Here is a 17,256-nt window from a genome sequence, read left to right on the forward strand (position 1 = left end):
TATTCTCCTCAAGCGAAGCGTAAGAAGCAACAAAGCACCCAGCCAATCATAACAGACAAGACGGTCGATAAGCCTTGGGGCCCGGAGCAACAGACCTTTACATAGTTGATGCACCAAGTTACTGTCTGACAGTGGAAAAAAAGTTAAAATACAGCACTGATGAACTGCTGGGGTAAACTCTTTCTATGCAGCACTGCTTTAGTCATTTAGTTCAGTTCGCTGAAAGTCTGAGAAGGAAGCTGTCGATTGAATACCAAGGCCACAACAAATTACTGTTTGTTTAACAGAGCGTCGCATGTGGTTCCTTCATCTGTAGTTTGGGGGTTGCACTGCTATGGAGAATTGCATTACTAAATTACATTCACTGGCCTCTTCATTAGGTACACCATGCTAGTAGCCAGTTGGAACTTCTTTTGCCGACACAACCGTTTTAATCTATTTAGCATCCATGATGTAAAGTCCCCGTTCCATCAGATTCCATAGGGGAACTGTTGGACTGAGGTCTGGTGACTGTGGAGGCCATTTGAGTACAATGACCTTCTGCTGCTGTAGCCAAACTGCTTCCAGGTTCAACGTGGTGTTCTGCATGCCTTGGTTGTGATTAGGCTTTTTCAGCCCATTCTCTGTAAACCCTAGAAATGGTTGTGCAGTACAATCCCAGGAGATCAGCACGTTCTGAAACTCTCAACCCAGCCTGCTTAAATTACCTTTCCTCCTCATTCTGATGCTTCAGCAGGCCGTCTTGACCATGTCCACATGTCCAAACGCAATGCTGCCCTGTGTAAGCATCGTTTTTAATCTGTTGCCACAGTTGCCGTACATACAGTCTGAGAGTTAACACCGTGCACATTAGAGTTCAACCTCATTACACACATTTTCACTCTTTTGAAGTTGCTCTAGCTTGAGACGGACCGCAGCACAACTTCAAAATCAATCTGACTTTTTGACAGCAAGCAGTACACTTGGAAAAACAACGAGGTGCTCGTTCCCAGCACCATGTTGTACAAAATCAAGTGAAACAGTGGCAAAAAAAAAAAAAGTATATTTCTAAGTCAGGAAGACAGCAGTACTGTAATCAAACCACACTGAAGGTTTTTTTTTTTTTGCTGTTAACAATGCAATAAACATCAAAAACATTTCTTCTAACCTTATTCCGTTCTGTTCTGGTCTGGCAAGCAGAAGAAGTTATTATGAGCTTGTACTTCTGGATGCAGTGAAGGGGTTAGCATTTGAGTTGTTTCCCAGTAGGCTTTCCAGAGTGCAGATAACAGCAATCTTTATGTGAGCGCTTTCCCCACCAATATGAGTCTCGCCTCGGCTTTTCTCTGAAATACAAGGACTAAAACATTTATATGTCCTTTCATTTGCTGTTTGGTGTTCGGTGCTCCACTACAGATGTATACAGCATTGTCCCTCCACGTTCACCCACTTGTAAACAAAACGTCTTGTTTTTTTCCTTCTGTTGTTTCTTTGGCGCCCATCTCATTTTCTCAGTTCCACACCTGAATCAGCTCGAAAAATGAGGCAAAAATGGAACGAATGTTTTGCCGTCTTCTGTAGCGTTCTCGTCAAACTGCCTTTTTTGGGGGGCTTTGTTCTCTTTCTCCAATCATTTCATCTTCACTGCTCTACCTCACTACTATGTTGTTATCTCACCATCTCCTCCTTTGATCTCTCTGTCTTCTCTCTTTCTTCTTGCCTCCCCTCAGGTTCGCCCCAAGCCAGCGGGACAGGAACCCTCCAGATCTACTTGATCGACGTAAACGACAACGCGCCCGTGCTGATACCCCGGGAGGCGCAAGTGTGCGAACGAGCACGCCCCAACTCTAGGATCAACATCACAGCTTCCGATGCTGATGCCGACCCCAACATAGGGCCGTTTGTCTTCGAGCTGCCTTCTTTTCCTGCAAGCGTTCGACGAAACTGGACCATTTCCAGGCTGAGCGGTATTAGTCATTATACACTGTGTTTAATAAAGTTTGGTCTCGCGAACTGGACCCTTGTGAGGTTCATTTTTAAGTGCTGTGGGGAAATGACACATCATCATTCTGAATGAAACCATAAACCTCTCAGCAGAATAACTGGCAGCATTAATCGGGGGGATCGCTATCATCTATGAGAGAAGTCCAAGTTTAACAAAATGTCTCACGAAGCTCACAGTGAGAGATGCGGGTGCCATCCGCTGTTGACGTACGATCTATTGTTTGTGACAAATGAGATCCATTCATCTCTCTGTCCCCCGAGCATCCAATCTGTCACCTAATCCACCCAGATGGATGTATCACAGCAGTTGTCTTGAGGACAAATCTGATCACATACCTGGATTCTTTCCCCGCTGAGGCTCTCGTCTTAGCTTGACTGAGTGATAAATGCTGTAGGTTATACAGCTGTACATTTCAGTTTTATGTACAGTCATGTGGAAAAGAAAGCTTTCACAGGATTTGTTGCACTCCTGTGAAAAAAACATAGATGTTTCAGTACTTTGTAGCATCGCCTTTAGCAAAAATACCTTAAAGTAATCGTTTTCTGTATGACTTTATTAGTCTCAGTCATCAAGGAGGAACTGTGGCCCAGTGTACTTTACATCGTTGGTTCAGTTCATTGAGGTTTGGGGGAATTTATTTAGCTCTCCTAAGATTCCATATTCAGGTTGAAGGTGGACTTTGGCCCATTGCAGCAGCCTAAAATACTTTGGTATACAGAGGCATTCATGGTTGATTCAGTGGCTTCAAGGTGCCCAGGCTGCAGAACAGCACAAATCATCACCCCACCACCAACGTGCTTGAGAGTACGACAGCATTAGGTGTTTGTGCTGCACTGTGCATTATGGTCAAATATCTCCAGTCATGTAGTTTATTCAGTTTATTAAACCTAAGTTGTGCTGCCATGTTCTCCTAAGAACCCTTCCAAACAATCCACACTTGTTTATTTTTAATTATACTGTTATTACATTTGACATGCTAACTCTTGCTCTGCAGGTGACTATGCTCAGCTGCGGCTTAGGATTCCCTACCTGGAAGCAAGTGTGTACGAGATTCCCATAATTGTGTCAGACTCGGGAAACCCTCCACTGTCCAACCGCTCTGTAATCAGGGTCAAAGTGTGTCCGTGTGATGATAATGGGGACTGTAGTGCCACGGGAGCCGTGGCAGCTGCTGGCCTTGGCACTGGGGCCATCATTGCCATACTCATCTGCATCATCATACTACTCAGTGAGTACAACAAATACTGTCTGATCTTTGAGAGCTGCATGGTTTTAACAAAAATCAACATTAATTATTGGCAAACAGTTGCTGTTCTTCGTTTTGAAATAATCTTTTTTATTGTAGGCATGGTTCTGCTGTTTGTGGTGTGGATGAAGCGCAGGGAAAAGGAGCGGCAAGCGAAGCCCCTGCTGATTGACCCTGAGGATGACGTCAGGGACAACATCCTCAAGTATGATGAAGAGGGAGGAGGAGAGGAGGACCAGGTACTGTGAAACATGAATTTTCAGCTTTTTGTTTAGTGATGGTGTTTACTGACTTAAAATCCTCTGAAATGTATTGTTATATTATCTGACTTTACACATGGGAAATTTCTTTGGTCTCTACAGTGCATTGACAAGTAACAAGTGAAACAAGCTCTAGACCTGTTCATGCATGTGCAGAAGCCCTTAGACATTACACTAAGGAGGTGCATATGTCCACTGCAGTCAGATCAGACATTAAACAGTGTTTAACCTGCCAGCTCCACAGTACGAAGACTGTGTGATGTCCAGTTGCATCTGTTTGAGAACAGCGTAGATAATTGTCCAGTGGATTCACAGCAACTGAGTGTACATCCTGTGTCCTGCCTTATTGATTAAATCATTAATAGCGTTGTCTAGCAAATGTCAGAAAACAGGGAAAGGCAGTCACAATTACAACACACAGCTGAATATTTACCACAGATTCAGAATATTCATGTTATTTCAGCATGACTGGGCAATAAAATATTCTGTGAAATCATGCATTCATGCATAAGAAAGATAAGCATTCATACTTGAGGTTAAACCCTGCAAACATTTGGCATTTTTTCCAGTAAAACATTTGCAAGAATAATTAAGTTGTGGTTTTCATGAAAATATAAGTAATAATATTTACAATCAGAAGTTTAGGGTCTCTATGTTGCTGTTCTATTTCGCCACCCAACATTCACCTCTCTTCAAAGAGAGCAAAATGAAACCTAGAAACCAAATACTTCAGCAGGGTTAGACAAATAAACGGACACAACAACAGGCAACAACAGTGATCCAAAAAAAACAAAAAGTCAAAATTAAATAGAAATTAAAAACTCATCAGAAAATACAAAACTATACTAACTCTGCACTAAGCTGTGGCGGACACCAGTGTGCCGAGCCAGAAACATGCAGGAAGAAGGAACATGCCTCCACCAGTGCCCGAGGCCCCACTGGGACCCAGCAGATGCCAGATAGCCCATCCCAGTCCCACTCAGGCAGCACGGACAGCCAGGAGGAGGAGTCCACAGCTCTTCAGGAGCTGGGAGACAGCAAATAGACCAAAAGCCCAGGAATGACACCAGCCGGCACAGTGAGGGTGCCAGGGCACACACAGGAAAGCCTAACCACACAGAGCGCCTACCCAACCACCCACACCTACAACCACTCCACTCCTCGACAGAGCAGAACACTGCCATGAAGCTCCTGGCACACAATCTTTGAGCTGACTATAATGACAAGGAAGTTAATGACACAGCAGAGCATTTTTTAAGTACTATGCACCTCTGCATTCGATGTCATTGCCCTGTAACTCACATGGTCACTGTCACTTTGCTGTGGTTCCTAAACACTTCCACTTTGCAATAACACTATTTACAGTTAATGATGAAATATCTGAGAGGGAAGAAGTTTTACAAATCGACTTGTTGTACTACGGCTCAAAATCTCATATCCCGATGTAAGAATTCTATCGTCCTGATAACGATATAAATCACAAAATGTAACATTTTCTGTCAATTCTGTGAATCTCGGGCAGCTCGACTTGTTTCCAGCTGCACGTCATGTAGCTGGAGTCGAGTGTTTTAACCGATGCATGAAACGATACATTTTTAGACATAAGTTGTAACGGCCGCCGTTTTCTTTGTGAGTATTTATTACACGGCGTGCTGCGGGGAAAAGCCTGTTCTAACGTTTGAGTCTAAAGTTTATTTTTTAGCACCTGGCGGCTCTTTTCTACTTCTCATCCGTAAATAATCTGCTCTTTCACGTGATTCAGTTTATTTTGAAAGGTCTCAACAGGATCTTGAGCTTTATTGTGAAAGGTTTATGTGGAACATAAACAAGCGGACACGAGAAGGTGTTACCGTCGCTGTTGCTAACGACAACGCATAAAAACAGGCGCTTGTCCGTCTGTAGTGTGGTTATATTAAATATAAGAGAAAGAGAGAACTTTAAGAAATTAATACAGCCACTACAGTGACCATCAAAACGATGAAAAAATATTGCCGTAAACAGTTTATTTTGCAACACCACGAAACAAACGATAGCGTAAAATGAAACGATAGATATATATCCGATATATATCGTTATATCAAACAGCCCTATGTTGTACCGTGCTCGAGTTCATTGAGATCTTTAGCACTGATGTAACCTTATTAGTAATTCAGCCTCTGACAGCATCAAGTAGATTGCAACATGCAAAAGCCACTGACTAATATGTGCTGAGGAAAAATAGAAATATTGTTGATGCGCTTTTTTTTTAGCACAACTTTAGCATTTCCTGACAAAAACTGAAAGCAAGACTTCTTTGCTTTTTTAAGGTCTTCAAGTGGGTCATTCTTTGATCTAAAAGAAAAATCAATAAAGTCAGAGGCCGCAGAAGATTAGCTAGCACAACTGTAAAATTAGAGGATAAACTTTATGGAGAATAAATACACTTTTCCAAATGTGAGTCACGCTTTCAGTCTGTCCTTCCACTTATGACACTCTTTTCTTTTTGCCCATAAACACCTACTCCACACCATTATCTCAGATCAGATTTTCATTTTTTAATTAAAAAAATCTTTCGACAATGAAGCCTTTGATTAATTCATAAATATATTATGAAGTATGCCTTTTTTAACATGCTTTTTTTACTAAGCTCAGCTATCTTGTCCCACACCTGTGTGAGACTTCTGAAGGCAACACAGGGAGCTTATCAGCCAGTCATATTCATATTTATAGCTCTGAATTACTTATTTCTTAACAAAAAACTTGAAAATGTCAGAGCTGTAAACGTATTTGTAATAATCACAGGACATTCATCGGCTGTGCGTCATTTAGTTTTCCAGTTCATCATCAATGAAATGAGCATAAACTGGAACTACAAGTTTACAGTGTGCTCAGATTACTAAGCACATGAATTCAGCAAAGGGAGTTATTGTGTTTCTCATAAAGCCAAAGGAACAGATATTACCTACATTATCAACTACATGATGAGGGAGCGGACGACACACTGGGGAACACGCTTTAACAAAGAAATGTGATAGTAGCACATAAAGCAGTATACAGTATAATGCCATGAATAGCTCTAGGGGGCTACATCTATGAATAGTTGCTAGCGTTAATGCTACTTGTTCCATTTAAGCAGATTTTGGACAGAATCTGTGTGTGCTGTTCTGCTGTTCTCGTTGACAATGGAAGTTCACAGCTGGATCCAAAAAAAGAAACGGAAACAGCTCCGGGGAAAATGCTCACATTCAAAAGTCACTCTCTGATGGGCGTCTGACGCCATACCGCATCATTTCTGATCAGTGTGAAGCATGTACTGGCTCTTAAAACAGTACAGTATGACATTCAATATGCAGTAAAAGTACAGAATTACTTTGGAGTCTGGATTTGCACAGCTTGAGTCTGCCGAGCTGCAGGTTTAGAAAAGAGCTTAAACATTAGAAAGCCCAGTAGCACAGTTTCACAGCGGATCAGCTCTCACTGATGTAAAATGAGTGTACATCAAAGTCTTGGCAAAGAGACCTGCCCAACAACTACATTCCAAGTTGTACAATGAGCCTGTTCCCAATAAAAAATGTGCAGTATTACATGAGCTTGCAGTTAGAAAGCAGGTTATTATGATGATTATTCTAATCCTCACCCGTTTTCCCCCGTGGATTTTATGCAGGACTACGACTTGAGCCAGCTGCAGCAGCCGGAGTCTCTGGACCACATCATCAACAAGCCGACAGGGGTGCGCAGGGTGGATGAGAGGCCTGTGATTGCTGAGTCGCAGTACCCTGTCAGACCCAGTTTGCCCCACCCTGGAGACATAGGCGACTTCATAAATGATGTATGTCCAAGTTTAAAAACCTTTTTTCTGAAGCTCTGGTGTCGTGTTCTCATAGCCGCCTGTGTTTATTTTGGAATTAACAATGCCTCGTTGATGTGTTATAAAAGGGTTTACACATCAGTGGTTTTGAAGTTTGAAACATAATCTTTTTAATGGCCAACAATAGTTCATTACATATTATTGGTTTACATGTGTACTTGATTGTACTGGCATCGTCAGGGGCACCGCCAAACGTGCTTGCTCTCAGTGTATAGCATTCAGGCTGTGATGCAACATTAAAGTGTTCATGGGCGAATGAGCCAGATGAGATTTTATTTTTCATTTTATTGCACCTTTTACAGTCTAGCACACTTAACCTGTTGCTATGTGAAAAACGAGCTCCTCCATTATATTTCTGATGAGCAGCAGTTATTGGCCTAAGCCCAGTTTTACTAATTGAGCAGATAAAGAGGAGGTGCTCAGAGTGGGAGTTCAGCCTTTCTTGTCTTTGTGCCTCCAGGGTCTGAGGGCAGCAGACAACGACCCCACCGCTCCTCCCTACGACTCCCTGCTGGTGTTTGACTACGAGGGCAGTGGTTCCACCGCTGGTTCTGTCAGCTCGCTCAACTCCACCAGCTCAGGGGACCAGGACTACGACTACCTCAACGACTGGGGCCCCCGCTTTAAGAAGCTAGCTGACCTCTACGGAGGAGGGGACGATGACTGAGAGCGGCGCCGCGGGGCTGGGTGGGGTTGCAGATGGGAGAGGCGGGACCGGCTGGATGGACGTTGCTGTAAAAGCAGCAAGGAGTGGCCAACTACACGACGCAGGCTCCGTGTGAGGAATGGACCCATACATGGGCTGCATCCGTTTCCTCACAGCAACCAGGCCCGCAAACATGAATTCCGCTGCAACGCAACTGTATTCTGGCTTTATATATTACATTTTTTTTTTTGTTGTGGCAAATTTGTAGTGTGATGTTTCGTTTTTCATTTTAATTTTCTTTTGTTTATCTCTCACTGCGCTGGATCCGGATGTCCCAAGGCGGTCATGAGAGACAGGAGCAGTGAATTTGTGCTTGGATTCATTGTTAAAAAGAAACAATGTCTCTCGCTTTAGTTTCACGCTGAAGAGTATGTTTTTGGGGAAGACGCTCTCTGACTCTCTCTTTAACTCTGTCAACTTGAATTTCCTTAGAACAGAAGCACTGTCATTTTATAAAGTGCCTTTTGTGGTGTGTTTTTTGTATCAGACTCCTGCTATCTCAGGATCGGTTGCCGTTCGTGCAGTACAGTGGAGACACTTCCCCCATTTCCCGTCGACCACCCCCCAACCCCACCCCAAACCTGCGCTCCTCAAACCGGCCCTGCCTGTCAATCTCCTCTCCTTTTTCACAGCGGTGCAGATGAAACAACCCCAGCCGCCAGTCCCAGGAGGGAAGGACACAGCCAGGGCATACCATCGGATATCGTAACCCAACAAATTATGGCCTGAAGGAACCCACTAAGAGTCGCTAGAGGGAAGAGCACCCTCTTCTCCAAAGGTCTCCGCTGAAGTCCAACTTTCACGTTGTCAACACAACTGCAGCGCCCGACGCTGACTTTGTGTGAGACCATTTTTATACATGTGGGGGGGGGTTTCTAATTTAGTGGAGAATGCCTGCCTTTCCTCTGTGGACACACAAGTTTCAGAGCCTATATGTTGAGACACTTGCCTGCCCTGTATGGTTTTGTGTTGCTTTCTCCACAGTGTAAAGCTTACGTAGGCATGATCTGATTAATCAGTGTAAGAACAAGAAACTTGAAATGACTTGGAACAAAGGTGTCTGAGGAAGATTGTTGGTTTGTTTTGGAGGGGGGTTTGTTGGTTTGTTTGTTTTTGGGGGGGGTGGGTCGCCTTGAACATTCCCGTTTTTTATAGCCCAACAAATGTATTAAAAGGTGCATGATTTTTTTTTCTCCAAATGTTTTACTCCAAGCACTTGTTACTCTGTGGTGAGAATGTGAAAATAGTCTGCAGAAGCTATATGAATATACTCTGTAAAAAGACACTGAGAAAATAAAAATACTGTAAGATACATATTTTTGAAGTATTGACATAAAAGTTGCTGCTCTCTCTCTCTCTGTGGCTCTACGGTGAGCTTAAGGGATTTTTTGGCCCATTCGTTTTTAATATGTGGGTATTTATGTTTTATTTTTTTTGTCTTCTGTTGAAGCATATAATTGTTTTTTTTAAGATGCCTGCTTATACTTTTTTTTTATTCCATAAAATACTTTGATCTATACTTTTTTTCTTTTTCTTTCTAGTGTATGAAGACATGCTCTTTCCATTTCAGTCTGTATTGTCTGTGACAGACGTGTTCCTTTTGTTGGCTTCTGGCCTTGGGACACTGGAACGTTCATTAGCCACGTCTGCTGATAGTTGTTCAATTAATCAGTGTGCTGCAATTCTTTTATTCATTCATCTAGATACTGAATGTGCGCTTCAGAAAATAAACAACACATGTTTTGAAAGCGTGCCATCATTTTTTTGGAGGTAAATAAGGCATCTTATTTAGGACGGGTGTCAACAGTGGGAATAAAAAAAACTCCCTTTTACCAGGAAGTATCTCTGGCAGAACCAGGCTCAGAGAGGGGCAGCCATCTGTCATTACCAGGATATTTAAATTTCAGTGGCAGCCAATCAGAAGAAAGTTGTGCATTCCCTTAGAGAAGAGGAACTAAAATGGTTTTAGACCGACCCTGTGGTGAGCGGCTGCACCACTCTCACCTACTTTATTAGACTCCAAGAATAAAGACATGCAGCTGTAAATGAGCATGATAGTTCTTCTTTCAAGTCAGTATTGGTACGACTTTATTTCTAAAGTGCTCTGTAAATATTGGATTTTTAGATTTCTGCCATAAGACCCTATGACAGTACCAAAAACAGCACTGTGGCAGAAAGCAATGCACCAGTGCACCCATGCCTACTGACCGCTGATGTTGATGTTGCGCTGAAAGCAGCACACATTGGTTTTTCATCAGGATTGTCTTTTTTTTACTATGATTTAAAATATGAAAGGACTCTTCTAGCTTTAAGTTCACTGCTTTTCCACCTTGATTTGCATTTGAATCGACTGGTTTGTATCTGCACTCGGAATTGTTACACCTACTTCATTTTTCACTGTGGAATAATGTATTTTTAAGTGTTAGCGTCATGAAACCAGCCTCCCCGGGGGATTATGCAGTTAATCTTTGACCTTATTGTTTGGATATGGCTTCATTTTCTAATAAAAAAAGAAAAGAAACATACCCACTATACATGTTATTGCATCATAGAGGAAGGATAGTTAGAGCAGTGTGTGGGGTCAGGAAGTATATTTGTGTCCATTCCTGTGATTTCAATTAGTCAGCTGAAGCGCCAAAAAGCCCACTGGGGACTTAAAGGGATTTAATCCTCTCTGGCTGTGTGTCTATCAATTAGCCACACCATTAATCCCCACGGCGTAATCTCATTAGATAGAGCGCCTTTAATGAGACACCCAGAGAGAACTCAGAGAGCCAGGCAAAAAGAGAGAGCGAGAAAAATGAGGTGGTGGCAAGATGCAGGTAGGCCGTGTTGAGAGGTGATTAGTAGGATGGAGGAGAAGGTCAGCAGAGGAAGTGAGATTCAAGTAAGAACAATGCATAACATTAAGAAAATTGTTAGGGAAAAAAAGATTAAATATGATGGTGTTAAAAAGAGTGATGCTTCATGGCCCGCTGTGGCCAGAAATTAGAGGGCTGGGCAATGAGGAGGTGAAGAAGACAGGTAGAGGTGAGCAGAGCTGATGGAACACGCTGAACTAGTTAATGAGAGGTGCTTTGATTCCCTGAGTATCCCAGTAATGAGAACATAAAACTAAGTTAACCTTTTTCTGTAGTACAATAATGAAATCCTCTATGAACCCAGCAGGGTTGTGGACCTGTGTGCATAAGAGAGCCATCAACAGTGGGCTCTGCTGCCCTGACATAATAATCAAATTGTTAAACAGTCCTGTTGGTCCTAGCCGGGTGGCAGAAAGGATGATTAACTTCAGGGGAGAGATCTTTGATGGGCTTAGAAGAAGTTCACTAGGTTTGCTTGTGGCCAAAGTGCAGCGTGAAAGAAGAAAGCAAACTCCCGTTTATCACCCCCACCCCCTTGATAAATGGCATATATAGACTGAGAGCTTTGCTGCTGGCTTGCTGCCGGTGCCTTGTGTGTTGTAAATAAAGTTCTCTTCTTCAAACATGTCCAAGCCTGGCTCTTTTCATTTCCTCTCCATACAGCTAGTGAGTCTCTTGGGCAGGTGCTGAGAACAGTCCAATCTTAAAAACATGACCGGATGTTGGTTCTGTTGCCGGCTGCGTGATCAACTGTTCACAGTTAAGTGTTAATGTTGTTATTCAGCACAAGTACCACGCAGGACGGGCAGGCTCTGTTGGCTGTGCTTCTGCTGACACCACTCTGAGCCTGCTGCTATTTCAGGACTCTGTCTAAAATGAGATCAAAGCAGCAGAATAAATTTGATGTTTCTGCTTAAGTGGGGGAGAAAATACCTACAACCAGTCACGTAGGATACGGATGACTGATCCAGTGTAGACGCTGTACAATTACCAAGACATGGTTCCCTCAGCAATCAGGCTTCAAACAGTGCACTTTGAAACAGCATTTGAAAACAGTATTTCTCAGCATGTCTTATAAATAAAAGAAACATTTTAATCTTAAAATATATCTTAGAGTGCTACAGAGTAACTATGTGCACTGACTCCCTTTATAAGCCCACATTTTAGAGGTATATACCGCGCTTCATTACATTTATACGACAACTAGTTACTCATTAGCATTTTACTTCTTATCCATGGGCTATTTAAGCAGAATGAACTAAGAGGGTGCATTGTGATGAATTATGATAACCCTCAAAACTCATAAATGCTAATTTGAAAGACTGTGGTACAATAATCTTCACAGCAGGCACTTCAATTTATCCAAATATTAAAAGCACCTCTGAGAAATAAAGGCTATGTTGTATACAAGTAGTCCGGGCCCTGGGGGGACAAACAGGTGCTTGAAAGATGAATCTTGCTAACACTGGTGTTCACCGTGAAGCTGGCCGCTTTGGATTTGAATGAAATGTCAAACGTGACAAATAGTATTTGTATTGTGAGTCATTTTGAAAGATATTCATGTACCCAAAAGATTAACTGTAATCAGACTGGTGATCCTTTTAATGTAGTATCATTCATTATGACAAATACTATAAAATGATTATTCTATTCTATTATTTTGTACAGAAATCACAATTTATAAAGTAGCTAGTAATGAATATAGTAAACTGGAAGTACAATACCTCCCTTTTAGATGTATTAAGAGCTCTGAATACATCTAAAAGTACATCCAGTTTAATATATTTATTAGTAGGTACTTTGTAAAGTGGGATTTATGTACACAAAATATACATTCAATGGCCACTTCATTAGTTACACCTTACTAAAACAGGGCTGGACCCCTTTTGCTTTCAAACGTGTGGCCTTCTGCTACAGCAGCCCCATCAGCTTCGAGTGCTGGTGTGGTGCTTTTCAGAGATGCTCTTGATTGTCACTTAAATCCCCTTTCTTCCCCATTCTGATGCTGGGTTTGACCTCCATCAGGTCACCATGGCCATATCAACATGTGCAAATGCACTGAGCTGCCATGTGATTGGCTCATTTTCATTAGCAAACATGTAGCTGATGAAGTAGCCACTGTTCTTGAATTAAGTCAGTTATTCAATTAGTCAGCTGACAGTGGATTTGTTATTATTTTTGATAAGTGTTTGGAACACTTGAGACTCATGAATCTCAGAATTTGATTTTACAAGCTAAGCAGTCATTTAATCCACAGTGAAACTAACCATTAGTTGCACTTGGTTACCAAATAGTTCCAAATGAGCTCCTCCTCAAACAGCAACAGCATTTTTCATTAATGCATGATTAACAATAATTAAACAACAATAAAAGAGTCACAGGACACTTTGTTCTGCATTCAGCACTTTTGCTTTTAATTCATGTATATTTTCGTCGAAGGACTTTACTGATGATAGAGCTAATTAATTAATTAAGTAAAGGGTGTGAATAGTTTCTCCACCACAGGTTTCTGAGTGCTAACATGCTGGCCTAGCATTACAGAACCAGTCATGGACGCAGACTTCCGGTTGTGTTGGGCTCGTACTTGGGGATTGTTTTTTAACCCTCTCAAGGCAGGCGTTGCAGATTTGCAACAGTTAAAAGCTAACAACCTGATTAACCCACATACATGTTTTATGAGTTTATGAGTTATGAAGTACCACTGCAGGTATTCTTTTGAGCATTAGCAACAAAAACTTAATTTGAGCCTGAGAGGGTTAACAAAATGACCTCACAGCAACAAAAAGGTTCAGTTGCTGTGATTCCAGTGCCGAAAGAAGACATACTTGGGATCCTTGGATAAACTTTGCAGCAACACACTTGTACTGCAGTAAGATTCTCGGATGTACTTAAATATTTACACACAAAGCTCTGCTTAGTTGTCACAGTGAGTAGGCTCCTAATCAGCAGGAAAAACAAAACATCCGATGAATGACTTCTGTGGCTCTGAAGGGAGTTACAAAGTTAACGTGGTTTGGGCTTGAGACTTAAATTATTTAACAGAAAGTCTGTATTACACCTAACTAGGTGATGCTTGATGGAAGGAATATAACATGTGTTGTGGAAGTTTTCCATTTAAATAAAGCCTGCAGACGAGCAGTAGCTAACATTCTTTAATCAAAAAACAAAGAACTGAAAACTAAGCTTGTGGCTTAGCCTGCATGACCGCGGGGCAGACGGGCAGCAGAGTCTCACTGAGCCTAGCATGGCTCTCAGTTAAATACCTTCTCCAGGAACAAAAGGCAGTACACAGCTGTTTCACACCTTAAGGTTCACACTCCCTTGCTACCTCCCAGAGTCCTCAAAGAGACAAAAGTTTCTTCCTGTGGAGTGGTCTGCTTCCCCCAACTTCCTTACTAGACCCCCACCATTTGTCTTAATGTATGAGTGTGAGACTTGTTAAAATCCAGTGGCACCAAGGCATTATACAATAAAATAATGTGATTAATACATAAGTAAAAGAAATTCCTATACACATGACTTAGGACTGAAATGCATTTTGAGAATCCAAGGTGTTTGGAGCTGAATAAAAACATTTTCTAACATTTTTTAATAGCTGAAATTACTGTCCGAACACATTCCCAATGATAAGCACGAACAGTATAATATAATATAATCTCTTGAATGAATCATGGGATACTGTTTGTTGCTAACAGCTGTACAAGAACATACAAGAACGTGCTGCTACTGATGCTCAGCAGCTCTGCACAGGCCAGCGTCTCTGTGTGATTACATGCTAGAGTGCAGTGGGAAATCCGAGCTGCATCCTCAAGCCGAACAGCTGTTCCAATCAAGTGGATGTAATTCTTCACCTCAGCCACAGGTTAAGTGCCTTCCCCGGGACTCTGGCTACATCTCTAAATGGTACGGGACGATTCCTTTGCAGCCAAGTCAGTCTCTGGTGTCCTTCAGGGTACAATCAAGCTTACATTCCCATCTGCCCCTCCATTTCCCCCTGTCAGCATCACTTGAGGAACACCAGAGCTTACTATGAATAATGCATGTATAGCACCATCATTAGTGTGAATAAATAATTGATCACAATACATGTGGAACATAGTTTATCTTGTAGATACAACAATAACATTCATTTTACTACCACTTCAGGTCTTATGTGTAGACTACTTACACTATGTATAGGGCATCATTTGTGCATGTTTCATGGTGAAGACTACCCAAAGAAAAAACCTCTGTACAATTCAGTCATGTCTCTGAATCTTTAACAGGGCTTAAAGGTGAGTGCTTGTGCCTATAATTGACTGGTGGTCATTTATATATATTTTAATATTTGATTTCTGTTTTATATTTGCAGAGCCTCCGATTAATGTGCACTAATCCACTGCTTCCCATCATGATTTACAATTTAATATCTCAAAATTGTTTGTTTGTTTGTTTGTTTGTTTGTTTGTTTGTTTGTTTGTTTGTTTGTTTGTTTGTTTTTGGGGGGGGGGGTGCCATTAAGATATTAATCCGCAAAGTTGAATATACAGCCAAACTAATGCTAGTCACATCAGCCTCTTATTACTTTATATCTAGTGCAAATAAGTAGGTGTCAGCAGCAGGTGGTTCAGGCCTATCCAGCAGCTGCTCCATCAGAGGGGCATCAGGGAGGTTGGAGGCTGGGTCAGTATCTCAGTTGGAGATGTTCCCTGAGCATCTCCAAAACAAAGGTTTTGTGGTGTAGTGCCGTACATCACCCTACTGGGGGAGACTGCTGCTGTTGGGGTGTGATACTAGCAGTGGGTGGTAGTGTCAAAGAAACAAACGAATGACTGTCAGGTCAGGAACAAAGATTTCCTGGCAAAATGTTGTATTACAACAAGACAATGAACATTAGCTTTGTGACTTTTTCAGTGGATCAGTGTATACAGCAAAGCACTGTAAACTGTCCTGCAAACAGTCTGGCAAGGCACATAAGTGCGTCTTTAGATGCAAGTCACCAACGTATGTACACCCCTTGGTGACTATTCCTCTTCAAATTAGAGATGACTTTGTAAACAGAGAGGCTCTTCCTCTGTGGGCTGACAGTGCCTGCTGCCTGGCCTGATCCAGCTCCATTAAAGAGGCCAACAGGCTATTAACCCCTGCGTCAATACCGCACAGGTTCAGCCTCGCCTACAAACCCATTTCAGCAGCGCTCATAAACACTGGCCTTATTATAGTATCTCCGGGCCAAAGCAGGCTGCCCTGCATGACCCCCATAACAAAAGAGTCTTAAAGTCAGCATTAGCTTGGGTGGGCCAAGGGCACAAACACACATGAACTGGTGATGTGAGGAAATGTAAACTAATGAACTGTTGCTGCATGTTACATTGGAAAGTTTCTTTCCTCAAGGGAGGGCAAAAAAAAAAAAATCTCTTTCATTTGAGAATAAAAGTAGTTATGGGATAGTGGGTTTGTGCATCCTAATGGATGATAAAGTGCGGCGACTGAATCACACTGTGCCACATCAGTTCATTCAAATCACATTTTTATGTCCCTCCTGGGAGGGAGTTTTATTCATAAGCTCAAAGCTTAATCAACATTATGCAAGGAGGCGTTGAAAAGGAAAAAATTGATTAACTGACTTTTACTATTGCATTTGTCTCACAGCATGAATACAGTCGGATTATGAATGGGACTTTGAATTCATTTGGCTTCAAAGTAACGTCAAAGTTAGAAATTTCACATCCCTCTTATTCATGTGGCTATAGGGGTCTTACCTTAATAAAGAATTTCATAGGCTTCAAATTCTTGTAAGTAATGGGGGCTAGGGGACCTTTTATCAGCCTCTAACCATCATTAAAACTGAGCCCCTCTACAAGCGTAAACAAGCGCAGACTTTTTAGACAGGAGGCTTATCATAAAAGTGCAAGAGGAACACCCTGCTGAGAGGCACTATGAGATCAGTCAAATCCCATCTTGGAATCTGACAAAACTACCCACAGCTACATAACAGTGAAGCATTCAAGAGCATGCGTGCACGCGCGCAAAACTTGTTTTCAATTTATTATGTAATCTCACCCTGGGGTGAAAGAAGGGTGACAAGAGTCGGTGTAAGAAATTAATAACAGCCCTCTTTAATAAATGTCATGGAAGGAAACAGTGATGTCACTTCTCTGCTCTTCCCTCAGGCAGGCTCAGGGTGTTTACCCAACACCCTCAGGTGCAGCGACTGAGACGTCGCTAGGCAACCGCGCCATCACCGTTGTTGCTCTGCCTCTGGCACTCAAGTGGGAGCTTATGTGGACTTAACTCTGAAAGAGCAGCAGTGTTGAGGAGTGGAAGGGGGATTACATGGAAAAATATTGGATTGGGCTGAGGCACAAGGGGC

General features: G+C 42.1%; 1 protein-coding gene across 2 annotated transcripts in view; it reads left to right on the forward strand.

Moving 5' to 3' along the window:
- The window catches only part of cdh4 (cadherin 4, type 1, R-cadherin (retinal)), a 208,581-nt gene extending 199,453 nt beyond the window's left edge, over nt 1-9,128 (forward strand). For both annotated transcript variants that reach the window (XM_005746424.1, XM_005746425.1), the window contains exons 13-17: nt 1,710-1,946; nt 2,979-3,212; nt 3,330-3,469; nt 7,134-7,298; nt 7,798-9,128. In XM_005746424.1, the coding sequence (XP_005746481.1) occupies nt 1,710-1,946; nt 2,979-3,212; nt 3,330-3,469; nt 7,134-7,298; nt 7,798-8,004 (983 nt within the window). In that variant the 3' untranslated portion in view covers nt 8,005-9,128. The remainder of the gene's footprint in view (nt 1-1,709; nt 1,947-2,978; nt 3,213-3,329; nt 3,470-7,133; nt 7,299-7,797) is intronic.
- Nucleotides 9,129-17,256: the final 8,128 nt, after the last annotated feature.

Source organism: Pundamilia nyererei, unplaced genomic scaffold (genome assembly GCF_000239375.1).
Source record: "Pundamilia nyererei isolate P.nyererei 1_Seehausen unplaced genomic scaffold, PunNye1.0 scaffold00178, whole genome shotgun sequence".
In the NCBI taxonomy this organism is placed as follows: domain Eukaryota; kingdom Metazoa; phylum Chordata; class Actinopteri; order Cichliformes; family Cichlidae; genus Pundamilia; species Pundamilia nyererei.